Genomic DNA, 18,934 nt, shown 5'->3' on the forward strand with positions numbered 1-18,934 from the left:
AAGTATCAGTGTAATGGCTAATGGGCAGGGAGAGGCTCACCATTGTCCTCTTGCCCATTGGCCTCCGGTGTTCCATGCCGGGAAAGTTCTTCAGGCGCTTCTGGATAGATAATGGCTGTGTCACTCCGGTGCAAGTATTCTGCAATGCTAACCGCATGGCTGTCTCCTTCCTCAAGCTTCCGTTTGGCAAAATACTCCTCAAGATCTGACGTGCAATCGACAGTCTTTCCTAAAAAAAGACATTGAGAAAGGCAGAAAAGGGGAGAAGAATGTCAGTTCTGCACAGACCAATCTCACTGCACAAGCCAGAATGACTTGGCATCTCTCGAGTCACAACGCACAGCTTTGAAGAACTGCAATTTTACTTGGAATTTTTGCTTCCCCATACTGTTTAGCTCTTGTGGGAACTCTAACTGTTAGGTGGAGATAGCTGAAATAATCACAAACAAAGCAAATAAAACCACAGCCTTCATTAGCCAGGAAATGACAGACCCTTATTGGTACATGCTGATTACAAGCCTAAACTGCCTGACTTGCTACCATGCCAAGTTTTACTTCTGTTTTCCTCAGTCTTGTTATCTTTCAGGGTTTTTCCTTGTTTATTTTTTGTTACTGGCATTTCATAGTTGCATTGGGAATCTTGGTGCTATTTAAAGAAGAAAAAATATATAGCCAGCAATTCTATGTATTTCAGTAACAATATGGCTACCAAGAAATTTTCAGCACAGAGAAAGTGGAGATTCCCTTAAACTCAGTAACTACAATTTTTTTGGTGCAGAAGTTAACCAGTTCATTGGCACATTATAAGTGCTCTTAAAAGTTTAAAGGTCTTAACTGTTCATGCCAGACTGGTACTGGAGAGAGCACTGGTAATGCCCATCCTGCATCCCCAATGCAGCCATTAATTTTTGGGCATTGTACTTTTTTTAACAGCGACTTAAGACAGGGGTTGGGGGGTGGTAATGGGCCCAAGTTTACAGGAGAAGGGTTGGGAGGCCCAAGCGTTAAGCTGGGATGAGAGTAATGGTAGCCATAAAGGGTTGGAGAATTACACATCCAGCTGATGAGGCAAAGTGGTCGTTGATATGTTGGAAGGACTAAGCTGGGAAGGAGTCTGAGGCCTGGACATCAGTTGATCAAAGACCAGAAGGGTCAGGGTCTGGACTTGGGGAAGATGGTACCAAGATTTGAAAGGGGGGGGGGAATCAGAGAAGTGTTAGGAGGTAATCCTAAGGTAACTAAGAGGTCTACTGGTTCCCAATCCATTAGCACATTGAAAGACCCCTCAATGTTCAAAAGTAAGCAATCTTGAGACAACTGTTTATGTTCCCAGCCAATCTCTCAGAGAGGGGTTGCATAAAGAATGAAGTTGACACATCCCAAAGCAGATGTCATATTAGGAGCTACAGGGTGATTCGCTTGGTGTACTATGGTAAAGCAAAATGGCCCCAAACCCCTTTTCTAGCTTTACATCTAGAACTGAATTAGTTACCCATTGGGTATCAATGAAAAAAATATAGTATTTAACAACTGAATTTCTAGGCCAACAGGTCACAAAATATTTGGACAAAATGCTCTCCTGGCAAATTGCCACCTATAAACTTGCCAATGACATAACTATTGTTGGTAGAAGTTCAGACAGCGATGAAGAGGCATACAGGAGTGCGATAGATCAGCTGGTTGAGTGGTGTTGCAGTAATGACCTTGCACTCAACGTCAGTAAGACTAAAGAATTGATTGTGGACTTCAGAAAGTGGACGTTGAGGGAGCACACTCCAGTACTCTTCAAGGGATCAGAAGTGAAAAGGGTGAGCAGTTTCAAGTTCCTGGGTGTTAACACCTCTGAGGATACTATCCTAGGCCCAACATATTGATACAATTACAAAGAAGGAACAGCATCGACTATGTTTCACTAGGAATTTGTGGAGAATTGGTATGTTACCAAAGACACTTGTAAATTTCTACAGATATACTGTGGAGAGCATCACCGTCTGGTATGGAGGGGCCACTGCACAGGGTTGGAAATAGCCGTAAAAGGTTGTATGCTCAGCCAGCTTCATCATGGGCACTAGCCTCCCCAGCATCCTGGATACCTTCAAAAGTTGATGCCTGAAAAAGGGGCATCCATCATTAAGGACCCCATCACCCAGGACATGCTCTCTTCTTATTGCTATCATCAAGGAGGAGGTAAAGGAGTCTGAAGACACACACTCAATGTTTCAGGACAGCTTCTTCCCCTCTGCCATCAGATTTCTGAAAGGACAATGAACCCATGAACACTAGCTCAGTATTTTTCCCGCACTTCTTATAATTTATAGTTTTCATTTTTATGCATTGCATTGTACAGCTGTTGGAAAACAACAAATTTCATGACATATGCCATTGATATTACACCTGATTTTGAAACTCTTATGCTTTGAGGGGCAGGATCAAGGTGAAACTTGATGCTTCCCCATGCTGTTTTTATTCTCTGCTTTGTGCTCACTTCAAACTCAGTATTGAGGAGAATCTGGAAATAGATTACCTTCCAATCTTCCAGAGCTTGAGAGGAAAATTGTCTCTAGCATCTCTTGCTGAAGTGGTGAGAAAGGTAGGGGTGGGGGAGTGGCAGTGTATCGGGGTAGAACTGGAAAAGGGTGCTGAAATGGGTGATGGAAATCATGTAGTTGAGAATGCCATTGTCTGAGGATCTCATACTATCCTGACATGAAAATATAACACCATTGTTTACGGGTTTAATCCTAAACGTCTCATTTTTACTGTGCACTGTATCAGCTGTTATGGTCGAAACAACAATAAAAAGTGACTTGACTTGAACCTCTCCCCCAGTGGTACTGTGGGAGTACCTTTTCCAGAAGGACAGCATTTCAAGGAGGTGACTCTCAGGGACTATAAGTTCAGACCTTCTCCTGTGACAACCAGATACTGAAAATTGAATAAATAAATAAATGGTAGAGATTGAGGGCCTGATTGTGTGGAACCTGCAGTCCAAACAGGAAATACGCCACTTCACTAACAAACTGCTTATACTTCCATATTGTCACATGGATGACTGGAGGATTCTGAGCAGGGACAGCCATCACTAACATTTTTTTTTTGGAAAGGGATTATTTTGTACTCTAACTAGCAGAATCCAAAAGTTGTACTTCTGTTTCAAGAAGTTGCTCAGGATGCATTAAAAATGGTCACTGTTGATTGGCAATGAGCTTAAAGCCTGTAAAGATTCTGTGCAGTCTATCTCATTACTAAACCAAGATGCTTCGAGTCCATTTTGCACCTGAAAAAAATTAGTGCAACACATACCAATTTCCAATTCATCACTGAAGCTGACGTTTCACTCTAGCAACCTCAGCCTATCAAACTGGTGGGGCTTCTTTTCCAAGATCACTCCGGCCTAAGCAGAAATGGTAATCTACTTTAGGTAATGACCCATCCAAAGTCTTGGATTTAGTTCTATCTAAATCCACTTACTATAGGTTGAAAATGAAGTGGCAGATCTAAATCAAAAAGCTCTCACGTGCACAATTATACTAATGGCCACGCATTGAAAGCTACCATTAAGCATAAGAGTAATGTTGGAATAGTGGCATAATACCCACAAAAGAATGGATGGTCAACCAAAAATTCACCGTACTACAGAGAATTATAAACTTAAATTGGCCTGTCAGTTTACAGTGATGAAATAAATAAAGAAGAATTTTTTACACAGCATTGAATAAAAGAAAAATTAGGATGGCACAGCACCAGTGGCCTAGGTTCACAACACTTTACAGTTTCAGAGACCTGGGTTCAATTCCCACCGCTGCCTGTAAGGAGTCTGTAAGTTCTCTTTGTGACCACACCGGTTTCCTCCGGGTACTCCGGTTTTCTCAGGTGTACCGGTTGGTAGGTGAACTGGTCATTGTAAGTTGTCCCATGTTTAGACGAGGATAAAATTAGGGGATTGCTGGGAAGTACAGCTCAAAGGGCCCGAAAGGCCTCCTCTGTGCTGTATGTCAATAAATTTTTTAAAAGTCTAAGTTATAACTTTATTAGAGTAACAGATTATCCCATTAAAGAACAAAATATTAAAAATTATATGTTTTGCCAACATCAAAATGCTACAGTAGATCCTGACTTGTCAGATAGGGTGGTGGTGCAGTCTTTGAAAATACAGTATGAGGAACCTGCTGAACAGGACTGAAACGGAACATAAAATATGTATTTAAATCTATCTTTGGTTTTTGATGCTCTTGCAAAATCAGAAACAGCTTAGCTAATTGCCTCTGTTTATTTCAAAACCTGTGACCAGTTTTCACGAGATTAGCAAAATATGTCATAGTGCAACCAGCTACTGGTAAAGTTCCCATCTGAAGTTAAATTTAGACCGAAACGCACGTCTCTGTGGTTCAGAGTTGCAACTTTGATTTGCATTCTGGAAAACACCTTGATGAACTGAAATATAAAAAAGGGCTCAGCCCACTTAAAAGGAGAAAGGAGCTCATTTGAAACTACCTAGGACAAAGAATACAAGTTTTCAATACTGCTGTGTGGTGGCTTTAATAAAAGCTCTTTATCAGGTGGAAAAAAAATTCTTGAAATGCTCATGAACACATGGCTCCTCATTTCCTACTTAAAATCAGTTGTTGGATTCACCTAGAATGGCTTTGAAGAACTTTGGATCAGAATTAAAGGGACTCAATCCCATGACTGTCTGCTGTTTAATTTACTGTTGTTTACGTAAAGAATAAGCTAATTTAGACTGCAGAGACCGTTAGATACACAAACATTACTACATCTGTGGATTTCCAGCCACACACAGGGAATTGAACCCATTAGATTATTTGGGAGGTGGTACATGGTTGTAAGGGAAAGCTAATTGGAAAGCGCAGGAAGACTGAAAGTAAGGGCTGATATAAATCTAATTGAAGTAAACCCACAGCTTTATTCAGAGCACACCTCAGCCAGACAAGTTTTTATGGTGAGGCTTTTATGGTAAAACATCATACTGATGAAAAATGCTTGAGAGAACATATGTACTCACCTGTACCTTTAACTCTACTAGGCTGAAGTGTGGCTTCAGGCCCCATGGTGTCATAGTCTTCCTTCATTTCTTCTGTAGAGAAAGAGGACAGGAGAAGGGACTAATTTTTATGAGGTTTTTTTTACAGTGGTGTTGGAACTGCCAGTCACAGCAAGCAAGACCTGGTGAAGTGAGGGATTCTTTTAAGGTAAACACAGACTGCACTGAACGTTTGGCTTCATCAACTTTGTTCTCGTCTTTTCAATGAATCCAATAACTCTGCGTCAGAGCAGTATTTATTTACCTTCAGTGTTACAGCTAGCAATGAAAAACAAAGGTACTCAAGGAAGAAAATGGGGATTAAAAAGTCCCAAGAATTAAAGAGAGAAACAAACCCACACAAAAATAGGGCTGTCAGCTTCAAAAAACAATCCAAGTCAGCAATTTTAATTCACAAATATACACTGAAGTTGAGGTATTTCTGGTAAGAGATTAATAGAAATATAGCCAATGTATTATACTGTTGCTCATCCATGTGACTAATGTGAGTCATGTGTATCATAAGTTTTTCATCTGAGGGTTCTTTAACCATCTAAGGAAATAAATGACACAATTTTTGTGTAATAATGGCAATGCCCCAGCTTTCTACTTCTCTAACCATCTGAGTACCTTTTTTAGGTAAAGGGTAAGAGATTTACTTCAGTTCTCTACTATCTGTTTGCTTCACCCAGCATTCATAAATAGGAAAAAATGTTTACAAATTTCTTTCTTGAACTCAGTTTTGTTGTTGCAGTTGCATAGACTGTGTGGCACCTAAAGTGAAAACCACTACAATCATGGCCTTGTAAACAAACTAGACTCAAAACAGAACATTCACGCTGTGTAAAAGAGGCAGTATCCCTTTGGTTAGTCCCTTGAGGCTAGGTTTGAAAGAAAGACGGGCAAAAACACTTTTTTTACACATGTCGTTGTCTTCGAGTGCAAAATGATCAATGTGCCACAATAAATAATACAGCAGCCATGGACGACAGATATCAGAAAGCCTTTTTGTTAAGCACTCCTCAGTACATGTTAAGTTCTCTCACTACAGATCACTTAATCATTCTTTTTCTTAACTAATATAAGAAAGCAATAAATACACTCTAAAACAATCATAATGTGCTATTATTTATTGTTCATGGAAGAAATTTCAAAGAGCCACTTGGTTCTGGACGCTAAGGGTTGAAGAAGAAAAAGAAGCCAATTCGCAGGTGATATATTTGAGCGTCAGTCAGTGATAATGATGTCATGTTTTCCAGCACACTGTGTCCACCATTGTGGGATAAAAGAATGTCAAGGACAATTCAAAACACAAAACTTTTATTGTGCTGTAACCGGAAGGAACAGAAAGAACTTGAGCAGGTCAACTACGCTCTTCAGCTGAGAACCTATTTCCTGAGAGAGTGAGAGAGAGAGATTAGAAGGGGGAGAGAGAGAGAGAGAAAGAGAGAGAGAGATTAGGAGGGGGAGAGGGGGAGAGAGGGAGAGAGGGAGAGAGGGAGAGAGGGAGAGAGGGGGAGAGGGGGAGAGGGGGAGAGGGGGAGAGGGGGAGAGGGGGAGAGGGAGAGGGAGAGAGGGAGAGGGAGAGGGAGAGGGAGAGGGAGAGGGAGAGGGAGAGGGAGAGGGAGAGGGAGAGGGAGAGAGAGAGAGAGGGGGAGAGAGAGAGAGAGAGAGAGAGAGAGAGGGAGTGTGTGAGAGTGAGAAAGAGAGTGAGCGAGGGAGGGGGGAGAGGGAGAGGAGAGAGATAAAGAGGAGGGGAGAGTAGATCTGAAGGAGAAGAACATCTGAGCCCATACTGACACTAAATATTCATTGAGTGGCACAGAAGTAAAATTGTTTCAGAGTTTAGCAATGACAGATTGCCAGTTGAGGAATATCTTTATGTGCATGAGTATCTGTGTCGTATAACAGCTTCAATACTGTCTGCCTGCTCAGATTGTGCATCTGTGTAAAGCAGTATAGATAAAATTGCTGCTGGAGGAATGAAAATAAATCACTAAAATAAAATTATATAATATTATAAAATTATGATCTATGTCACCAGAAGATAAAATTACGAATTAGTCAGTGAGTGAATTGTTGGCAAGTGGCAGTCAGTTTATTTTCAAGGTTAGAATCTGCGCCTGTGGCCTGAAAGGAGTTAAATGTACAACCTTCATTGTATAAGGATCTCACAAAGTCTTCCAGTTTTCAAGCAGACAGATAATTTTTGTATCACTTTAGCCATTCACTTATTTCTTCACAGCCGAATTGTTCATCCTACCACAGCTCTAACGACTCCAGTAGCTCCAAGCATTCAGGCCTCCGTTAACAAAACAGGTTGGAGCACAACGGGAAAGACTGCTGGAGCAAGGTGTAGAAGCAGGAAAAATTGCAATGTTTAAAAGACATTTGGATAGGTATATGGGGAGAAAAGGTTTAGGGGCAAACATGGGCAATAGGACAACATCTAGCTAGACATCTGAATTGTTATGGACAGGTTGGCCAAAGGGCCTGCTTTATAACTCTATAACTCTGAATGAAACATTGCATAAGGAACCATTGTATACTTGGGAACTCAAAATATTAATGGGTAACTCAACTGAAATTTTTGGGATATCAATTATAAGTGTTGTACTAAGAAAGCATCTCCACTGGCAGGCCATTTACAACTGAAGTTAGGAAACATATCTGGTAAATTTCTGGATCTTTTTTCTGAAAATGAAAGCCAATTCAAATTCAATAGTCAATTTTAAATCTGAGATTCAGGTTTTCGGTTTTTTTTGGGAAATGATTAGAGGGGCCAAGAAGTAAAATTGGTTATTTATTTCTCTATATGGCAAAGCAAGTAGCTCTAATTTTTGGTTCACACCTCTCCCTTCTTTGACTACTACTTCCATGCCTTGACTGTGTTGATCCATAGAACTCACTCCTACTCCCTCACAGCTGATCATGGTGTCTCAGTTCTGTTTGGTTGTGCAAAAGCAGAATGTGTCAAGCATGTATAATAAAAATTCCTTACATCAAAGGTCTGATTTAACTCATTTCAAAACTGACATGGGGTGTGAGTCTGTATTGATTCTATTTACTTCAGCTAAACGAATCTCTAAACTCCATGTCCCAAATTCATTCCAGGTAGAAAGAGCTTGGAGCTTCCCTCATACAATTAAGTAGTGTTTTCCTTTGTTTCAGATATCCGACTCTAGTCAGTTGCCTACCTGCAGGAGCAGATAGCTCTGATCCAGGGAAAGGGTTAACACACTTGTAATGAAGTTGACTAATGAATCGCTAATGCCTGACCATGTCTTCAGAATGTAGCCTTGACAGCTTTGCAGTGGGCGTTATGCATGTTCTCTGGGGTGACCTTACACTAGCCCATTGTACTTATTAGCAATATGGATTATTGCCAGAACTTACTGAAGCTGGTATGACACTGCCATGCCTTCACTTGTGTAGGCGCAAACTGTGTATGGATTGACTACACATAATGTTCTGCTCCACGCGTGCCTTTAGTGTCAATCATCGCAGTGCCAAAGACTTGCTAATTTACTTTAGAATTTAAATATAAGAAAATGTTAAGTGATATAGACTGAGCTGCCTCAAGCTGCTAAGTGGCATTCTGGAAGGTATCACTTGTCAAGATTAGTCTCAATGTATACTGATATATTACACAAACCCTCCATCCCATTCCTCATATGATATTAAATTTGATTTTTTTAAATCTTTTTTTAAGCAATTAGATAATCAAAGTGTTCCACGATCAGCAACAAAAATATTAGGTTGGCTCTGATTCTTCATAACTCTGCCTAGTTCCTACTGATATTACCAATGTAAGCACAGCAGATGACTGTAGTATTGGCTTTGGCTACCACATCGGCCACTGTCAGACAGCCTTTTCATTCACATGTGAACAATGGCTTCTTACACAAGATATCTGAGGGCAACAACCACTCATGGAGCCCTACACCAGCCAGGGGAATGAAAAAAACAAAGAATATTCCTGTTATGGAGGAGCAGCAGAAAATGTTTAATGTGCTTGTAGGACCCTTGAATCTTTCCCCCTCCACTGGCTAAGATTCCTTCTATCAAAGTACTTAAATGCATAAAATTATCTGGGGCTTTTCTGACCAGCAGCTACATGTGACTGATACCATTAGAAGCTAAACAACTAAACAATCCAGCACCTAACAGGGCACTAAATTATTTTCTATACCACCTCAACTGTCCACACTCTATTATACACACATTTTCAATCTGGAATTTTTGTCACAGGGAAAATGCTGCATTTTTTGAAGATAATAAACATTATAGTGAAACTTTGCACCTTCAGTATTTGTGTTTTGGCTAATGTCTTTTTAAGATATAGTTATTTAATATACACTTATATCATGTAGTACCATCTTGAAACATTTCATAAAGCATTTTGCACTGAATTACTATTGAAAGCAGTGACTTGCCATGTGGGCAGTCAGAGCTGAACTGATGAAACTTCATGAGAACAGAAAAAATAGAAGCTAAAGCAGTTCATGCAGTCCCTTTGGCCTGCTCCACTGTAGATTTTGAATCTTATCCATTTACCCACCTAATCATTATTCTTTCAATTCCCTCACTATCAACAACTGAACTTGCAAAGCCATCTGCATGCATAACAAATACATGAAGTCCTAAATTGCTGATTGCCTACACTAAGACTCTATTCCCTTCTCTACCCTTGTGCCCACTTCACACACCCATTGGTCCTAAGTTGTTTTTGAGCAACAATAGCATTAAGTCATGGATTCATAGAGACAGGGAAACAGGCCTTTCAGCCCAACCAATCCATGCTGACCAATATGCCCATCTATCTGGTACCAATTGCCTGTATTTGGCCCAGATAACTAAACTTTCCTTATCCGACTTCCTGTCCAATTACATTTTAAATGTTGTTAGTTGTGGGATTTGACTTTTTGGTTGATCAATGCTAAACATGAATGAAGTGCAGAGCGCACAGGGAAGAGGACCAAAATGACTTACCGCTTTCTTGGCTACTAAAGTTGAAAGTTTCATTAATGTGATGTCCACCTCTACTTCCTTAGTAGTTTGCAGAGATTCCACATAACATCTAAAACTTTTGAGAAACTTCTATGGATGTGTAGTGGAGAGTATATTGTCTGGCCACCAATGCCTTTGAATGGAAAATCCTACAAATAGTTGTGGATTTAGCCTAGTACATCACAGGTAAAGCCCTCCCAAGCAATCATTGAGCACATCTACATGAAATGCTGTTGTAGGAAAGCAGCATCCATCATCAGGGATCCCCAACATCCAGGTCGTGCTCTCTTCTCACTGCTGCCATCAGATAAAAGGTATAAGAGCCTCAGGCCTCGCACCACCAGGTTGAAGAAAAGTGATTACCCCTCAGCCATCAGGTTCTTGAACAAAAGGGGAAAACTACACTCAACTTCGCTTGCCCCATCATTGAAACAATGAAATCACGTTCTGGAACTCTTTATCTTATTATCTCATGTTTTTATTATTTATTGCTATTTACTTATATTTGCATCTGTCCTCTGGTTGATCTTTCATTGATCCTGTTATAGATACTATTCTCAGAATCAGAATCAGATGTAATGTGTATCACTGGCATGTCGTGAAATGTGTTAACTTTACGGCAGCACTACAATTAAATACATCACAAGTAAATATAGAGGGGAAAAATGAGTTACATAAAGTATATATATATATTAAAGAGTTAAGTTTAAATAAGTAGTGCAAAAAAACAGAAATAAAAAGTAGTGAGGTAATATTCATAGGTTCAAAGTCCATTTAGAAATCCGATGGCAGAGGGAAGAAGCTGTTCCTGAATCACTGAGAGTGTGCCTTCAGGCTTCTGTACCTCCTTCCCGATGGTAACAGTGTGAAGAGCGTATGTTTTGGATGGTGGGGCTCCTTAATGATGGAAGCTGCCTTTCTAAGGCACTGCTCCTTGAAGATGTCTTGGGATACTATGGAGGCTACTACCCATGATGGAGCTCACTACTGCAATCGTATACAGAAGCACCAACCCCATCATAGTAGACAGTGATACAGCCAGTCAGAATGCTTTCCAGGGTACATTTGTAGAAGTTTTCAAGTATTTGAGGCGACAAACAAAATCTCCTAATGAAATATAGTTGTTGTCTTGCCTCCTTTATAGCTGCATCTACTCTATAGATTTGCTGAGCATGTCCATAAGAAAATGAATCTCAGGAGTACATGTGGTGACATATATGTACTTGGAATTAATAAAATTTACTTTGAACATCACACATTACTCCTGGTTGCTCCTATCAATCATCCTGTGCTTCGTGCCCTGCCTTTCTGAGAACCTTACTTACCTAAGGACTATTGATGGCCAATACAAAGCTGGCATCTGCATGTTAGCTTGGCTCACCAAAACAATGCCCAATATCAAAAGCAACACTCACAATATGCTGGAGGAACGCAGCAGGCCAGACAGCCTCAACAAAAAAGAGTAAGCAGTCGATGTTTTGGGCCAAGACTTTTCATCAGGATTATAAAGAATGTCAGAGTAAGACAGTGGGGGAACGGGAGGAAGACCTATAGGATAGTAGGTGATAGTGAAACCAGGAGTGGGAGAGGGGGAAGTAAAGAGCTGGGAAGTTGATTGATGGAAGTGGTAAAGGTCTGGAGAGGGGGTAATCTGATAAGAGATGGTAGAAGACCATGAAAGAATGGGAAGGGGATGGAGCACCTGAAGATGGTGATGGGCGGGTAAGGAAATCATATGAGGAAAGAAAACAGGAATGGGGAATGGTGAAGGGGAGGCAGGGAGATTACTAGACATTTGAGAAACGGAGACTTATGCCCAATATCAAATGCATTTGGACCTGCTGTGAGAAATGTCAAAATTCTAAGCCACTATGCCTCTCAAATTTTCTGAGTCAATATTTGCAGTTTTAAATCCCTCCTTGTAAATTGAATTAAGGCATATATTTACTGCAAGGAGTCAAATGAGTTGTGTTTACTTGCAAATACAACAAAGCCAGCAAGTATGTCAAAAATAGATTATATTCCTTGTTTAGATTTGTATTGAGGTTTGTTCCCATGTGAAATTCCACATATATTTTCAGTGTAATTTATAATCAGTTGTAAAAAGAAAATTGTGAATACAGATTATAACTGAATTTGGTGCCCAAGCTAAAAGAGCAGCTGACTCCCATGTCTTGAGCTGGAGGTTTGAGGGGAGGAATTATGTTACATTCACAAAGACCTGTGCTCTCTTTGAACCAGCACAGACATTTGTTAAATGCAATTCATTTTCAAATCCCAGTATCAGTTCTGACAATCCAAGCAAATTATACCATTTTTTTAAAGGCTATTTGAGTGGCTGAACCTGGGCATTAAACTTGTAGATAAAAGTCAAGCTGATTAGAATCTTCACAGGAAAAAGTAAAAGAGATTATACAGAGAAAATTATAAAAAAATAAAAAGACTGTTTTACCTATAAAACATTGCATTACAATAATTTCTTTTCCACTTACGGTTTTAGATAATACTATTGAAAAGTAATTGTATTGACATTGTAAATGTTTTTTAAGGACCAGTGGGAGATCTCAAAGAGTGCAATTTAATTCAAAAAACCTGACAATAATGAGAGAAAGTGTTTTCTGTGTTTAACCTCCAGTTTAGCTTGCACAGACAACTTCAAAACCATGTGGTGTTGATACTTCCTCAGAGAAGGATCTAAGATATGGCAGCAAATTATGCAGAGCGAGAAGTGTAGAAAGAACTCAAAAGTTTAACTGAAACTTTTGATGAATAAAAAGCTGCCAACATTATAATATCAAGATGGAACAGGGAGTTTTTAACAGGATAATAATACAAGATAGATAAAGTTTTTATTAATATCATCTGAATTTCCGTCAAAGAGCCACTGTCTGAAAACATTACTGTTTGTCTGAGGTTTGGTTTTCTATTCTTAATAAAACCAAGATTCAAATGTTCCAAAGTGCTTTATGTCCGATAACATCTGAAATAGGTTGTTAATGTTGTATTGTAGTAGAAACAGTACATAGGGAAAACTTCTGATCATTACTCAGTTGTCAGTAGTGAAACCAACAACATACATTTATAGATGACACCCAAGCTCATGCCATATAACTTAAATTGTAACATATGATTCATTCTGCAACAAAGGGGACAGGGATTGGACAATGTTCCTACATCCTAAGGTTAACAACACTAGGAATCATTATTCTCATTAGATGCATGAAAAGGATTCAATATAAAAGATTAATTTAGAAGTGTTAGTGCCTTCCGTAGGAGTTGCATTTCCTTTGGCAATCATCTTCTACCCTAATTAAACATATTTATCTTTCTACCACTCTCTGTTATTTCTTTATTACATTTTAACTTTATTGTTAACAGTTAAAAATTTTCAAGTAATAATGAATGTAATTGTGATTCCTCTTTGGTTAACTGATGAATCTTTTTTTTAAAAGTTGACATTTTTAAATGCAAAGATTAAAGCTGTGAGTGGTTGTGAATTATTAGATTCACAATACCAAGCACATGATCCACAGCTTTACATTTACAACCCAAAATATTGTTAATTTTTGTGTTGAAGTGTAACTCTCCTACCATTACGAATTCTGTCAAATGATCTTCTGTTGGGTGTTCTTGAAAAAAGTTCCAGGACTTTTCGTGCAATTTTCAAGGACATGTAACTGAAGTGAAATCACTGGGTGCAAACTTTAATCAGGAGTCCTGTGCTGTGTCATTCCAATATTGTGCATAGGAATTAATGTTGAATAGCAGAAGTATTATGTTTTATGAAAATAAGACAGGTAAATGCAGCTAAATCCAGATTGGTATAATTTACCAAAGGTTCAATTGCTGAATGTGCAGATATTCGTTTGGTTCTACTTCGACAGATTTTATTTGAAGTACAAAATTACATTTAGGGAGTGAGTCCAGCTTCACTTTCTAAGCAAAAATACTTGCATGCTGGGAATGTGTTTTGGAAATTGTCCAAACATAGTGCACCATTTTTTGTTCATTCACCAGAAGCAGAGTGTCACAGAGGGCTCCCTTTGGAATTAACATTTCCTATTTGCAGATTTAACTACTAGTATTTCCTATGACCAAATTCTACTGCCCGAGTCAGTGATGTACCTGGAAAATGCATGCAACCTGAATAGACTGAAGACTGTTTAAAAATGTTAGCACTTATTTCTAAAATAGACAAGATAGCTGACCGTGCACAGATAAGGCTAAGATCAAAGCAGATGTAATCTGCACCAACTTCTGCTTAGCCACTTGAGGAAGAGGAGTACAATATGGTGGGTTCCTGTAATCACAGGTCCATCTAGGCTGAGCTGTCTCCTCTAACCCTCCCCAATGACAAGTGCACCAAAGTTTAAGATTAGAACAATCAGCCCTGCTGTCGCTGAGTTTTTTAAAAAGTGGTTACGAAATATCCCACAGGACACCTACTTCCTTGTTTTCAGGTGCCCAGACTTGCAGATGACATTTGTCAGCTTATTTAGAAATGAATATGTTGCTGCTTTGTGAAAAAAAACCTTATTCTCCTGCTGTCCTCATGCATTTGTTGCAAGTGCATGGCCAATCTCTCGAACGTTCTTAAAATGGTGGTCAAGGATAGCACAATTTGGAAACCCACATTTAAAAAGTACTGAAGTTTTGTAATCTTATTGCATGCTATGGCAATGCTGTTTAGGAGTGCTTCTTGGCATGAACTGAAAGTTCTGTTTCCCCTTGCTCTCCTGTAAATGCTGACACTCACTGAGGTACAGTTCTGAGAGGTCAGCAGGTTTTTTTTATTCTGCAGGAGCTTCTGTAAAAGCAGGCTACTTGAGTTGGTGATAACCAGATAAATGCAGTGGATTCTGATCTCTCGGCATTCTGCAGAGCAGTGGACACCTTTGAGCCTTGTTGGCATTCCAACAGGAGGTCGCACTCATCCAAGTCAGTGGCTGGTCAACTGAAGACTGGCTCTTACATTAAGCAAAGCCATAGTTCAGTTAAACTGAGCACTGGGAGAAACAGCCAAGTCAGGCACAGTAATCTTGATCTCAGCAGTCCTAGACCATAATTTTAAGTTACTGAAAGGGCAAAAAGGGCAAGAGCGTGGGTAGCAAAGTAAGTAGTGCATTTATACCTCAGTATTTCAAAAGAACAGGTGGCAGGCAGGATGGAGATACATTTCTGTCAATGGAAATGTAAGGTGCTCCTGCCCTCCGCTAGCCTACAGGTCACCCTTGGGCAAGGGGTAGAATCTGTTTAGCTTCCTTCCTCCTCCCCACCCGCCCATCAGGGTCATGTGAAGCCTTGGGAGAAAAGGTGGTGGATGTTCGAATGAACAGCTGGTGTATATCACTAGTGCTGGTCATGCAACCACTGACACCAGGCAGACAATCTCTGAAAAGTATTGGTAATGGCCAGGGACACCTGTATTGTATAGGAAGGGGGCAATGGCAAAAATTTGTTGAGAACAGTAATGGTCTTGGGGCTATGACTGCCTACGTCATACATCACAGCACATAGGGATGATAATGATGATGAATTCAACAGAGGACCACTGAAGATTTCATCAAAACGCTTTTTTCAATAAACCTTTGCACATAATATCAGCAATCAGGTCATGGTAATTGATTTGTCTGGCATAAATGAGCAAGCATTAATGGTCTACCAAAGTCAATCCAGAAGTACAGTCATAGCAATAGAAAATATAGACTCAATGTCCAACAAGATCCCAAATAAAATCATCGAGGCCTTCACCATTCATATCCCTGGTGTGAAAACCACAAGTTTCAGCTTTGTATATATCATGATTTCTGAAGGACTACTGGCAAGAGAATGAACAGTCCTTCAGAAATCAGGAGATATCCAAAGCTGAAACATGTGACTTGCACGCCAGGGATATGAATGACGAAGACCTGGATGATTCTATCTGGGATCTTGTTAGTCAATGAGACTTTATTTGCTATTGATACTACTGTACTTCTGGATTGACTTTGGTAGACCATTAATTATAAAATAGGATCTGGATTAATTAAAGCCTCATGGCTACCATATCATTAAATGGTGACAGCTCAACAATTGTCCCAGGATTAAAGGGTTCAGGTGGGACAAAAGGAGAAAAAATGCATGCTCTGTGGCACCTTGCCCTTACCCATGTGCCAGAAACACAAAGGACTTTTAAGCAAATAATCCTGTCATGGTGCTTAACATCACTAAGTTATTTCTTCTTGTTTGTGTCACACTTGCTTCTGGTGTTAAAATCCTAGCATTACACTTACCTTTCAGAATTCCCAAGTATAAGTTTCACAGGTACATTTTATATCCTCTCTCTAATACAGGAGTTCCCAACCTGTGGTCCATGGAGCTCTTACTTAATGGTAATGGTCCATGGCATAAAAGAGATTGGGAACCTCTGCTCTAATGTATGGCCTGCAGTTATGTCCCACCACCCTTTGTCCATGCTTACCAGTGATCTAAGTGCCTATCCTGGTCTGACCTACAGCTCATATCCCATCCCACCTTCCACCTTACAAAAAGAACTGGAGAAGGTAGCATTAAACCTTCAGGGTGCAGCTCAACACAAGGCCTTGGGAAATAGATGAATATTTTTTTATGAAACCCACGCAAGCTTTTAGCATATGGAAAAGGAAAGGTATAAAATGTTTTCGTGATCTTTTTTTTGAAGGTAGTTTGATGTCTTTTGACCAACTTTCCAACAAATTTAAGTTACCTAAATCTAATTTTTTTAGATATTTACAAATCAGAATTTTTTTACATAAAGTTCTACCATCTTTCCCCAATTCAACTTCAATGGATTTCTCAGATTTGATTTTTACCTTAAATCCTTGTCAGAAGGGATTAGTGGCTTTTATTTATAATATGATTATGAAGATACAACCAGAAATATTAGGTAGAATTAAACAAGAATGGGAAAAAGAACTTTAATATAATATATCAACAGAAAAATGGGAAAAAATTTTACAAGTGGTTAATTCTTCTTCTCTTTGTGCTAAACATGCTTTAATACAATTTAAAATTGTACATAGAGCTCATATGTCTAAAGATAAGCTTGCTCGATTCTATTCTCATATTAACCCTCAATGTGACAGATGTCATTCAGATGTGGCTTCATTGACCCACATGTTTTGGTCATGTCCCACTTTACATAACTATTGGAAGGACATATTTGCTACCATTTCCTCAATTTGGAATATCGATTTACAACCTCATTTTATTACTGCAATTTTTGGTATACCAAATGAGGATGGTAATCAGTTTTCCCCTTCAATTAGACGAATGATTGCTTTTGTAACATTAATGGCCAGAAGGTCTGTATTACAAAATTGGAAAGAAGTAAATCCTCCTACCACGTTCCAGTGGTTCTCTCAAACTATCTCTTATCTGAGCTTGGAAAAAATTAGAAGCACTATTTTTGACTCATCAATTAAATTTGAAGAAACTTGGGGACTGTTCATTCGACATTTCCATATGAATTAATTTGGTCTCTTCCAGACCTTCTCTCTATTTATTCTTGTTCAGGTATGGAGTTCCGGAGTTTTTGACACTATCATATACATATAAACTGTTATTATTGCCCATGTTAGTTTAGTTTAGTGTTTTTTTTTCTCAATGTATATTTTTTCTTGTATTTTTAATTTTTTTTTTCTTTTGATGATTTTTTTTCATATATAATTATTATAGGCTTGATTGATTAATGTACTATTTTTTTCTGTTGATATTTTAATAGGATATTGTTATCTTATTATTAATGTAATTTCAAGTCTATTGCACTTATAACCTGTTCATTATTATGTTATGTTTTTTTATATATATGAAATTCAATAAAAAGATTGAAAAAGAAAGAAAGAAAGAAACCCACGCAGTCACAGGGCGAACATACAAACTCCTTACAGACTGTGGCTGGAATTGAAGTCAGGCTGCCTGTACTGTAGAGTGTTGTGCTAACAACTACGGTACTGTAGCAACCCTAAATGAAACAAATACATAACATGGTCAAAGGAACCAATCATAGGGGAATAAGCTTGTGTTGAGCATAGACTGGGATGCTGAACGGGATTTTCTGTGCTATAAATTCCAGGTGAGAAAATGTCTCTTCTGACTCATCGTGAGCTGTTCCATTGAAGATCCACTAGCTTCAACGGGAAAAATGTCAGATTCTTTAGCAAGACTGAGATTTCCTTGTAGCTACATTATATTCTTTCAATGGGGAGCATAAAAGTAACCTTGACAATAAGGGTTTGTCCTGTATTATTACATGTACATAATATAGGACAGACTTCTATCATGAAGGACATTTTTATTACTACACCTTTCCACTCCCAACGGCTTCCTGTAAAGTCTGAAATATGCTCAGTTATTTGCATTTGCATTTTTCTTCACCAGAAGTGCCTTCCCAAACTAATCCTTAAAGATGGCATAACTCAGCATCACATTATAAGAATCCCAAAATTTAGTACATTTTAAATACATATAAATATATTTCTATTTATATAAGAAATAGATTTCCACTGAGGTTGGGTGGGATAACAACCAGAGGTCATAGGTTAAAGGTGAAAGGTGAAAAGCTTAAGGGGAACATGAGGGGAAACTTCTTCACTTAGAGGATTGTGGGAAGGTGGAGTGAGCTGCCAGCAGCACAAGTGGTGCATGCAAACATGATTTCAACATTAAGAGAAGTTTGGATTGGTACATGGATGGTAGGGGTATGGAGGGGCAGGCTGAAGGGAGTAAGCAGTTTAAATGTTTTGCCATGGACCAAATGGGCCAAATGGCCTGTCTCAGTGATGTATATTTCTATGACTCTCTCTATATTTTACCACAGAATGCTGACAGGTAAACAAGAGCAGGCAGAATCTGAGTATGTAAAAA

The 18,934-nt window shown here is 39.0% G+C and overlaps 1 protein-coding gene across 4 annotated transcripts in view; it reads right to left on the bottom strand.

Annotated features, from left to right (window-relative positions):
- Positions 1-18,934, bottom strand: part of LOC132394296 (zinc finger E-box-binding homeobox 2-like) — a 151,816-nt gene that overhangs the window by 21,485 nt on the left and 111,397 nt on the right. For all 4 annotated transcript variants that reach the window (XM_059970259.1, XM_059970261.1, XM_059970258.1 and 1 more), the window contains exons 4-5: positions 5,024-5,095; positions 41-229 (exon numbers count right to left, since the gene is read on the bottom strand). In XM_059970259.1, coding sequence (XP_059826242.1) covers positions 41-229; positions 5,024-5,095 — 261 coding nt within the window. The remainder of the gene's footprint in view (positions 1-40; positions 230-5,023; positions 5,096-18,934) is intronic.

Source organism: Hypanus sabinus, chromosome 5, assembly GCF_030144855.1.
Source record: "Hypanus sabinus isolate sHypSab1 chromosome 5, sHypSab1.hap1, whole genome shotgun sequence".
Lineage (NCBI taxonomy): Eukaryota > Metazoa > Chordata > Chondrichthyes > Myliobatiformes > Dasyatidae > Hypanus > Hypanus sabinus.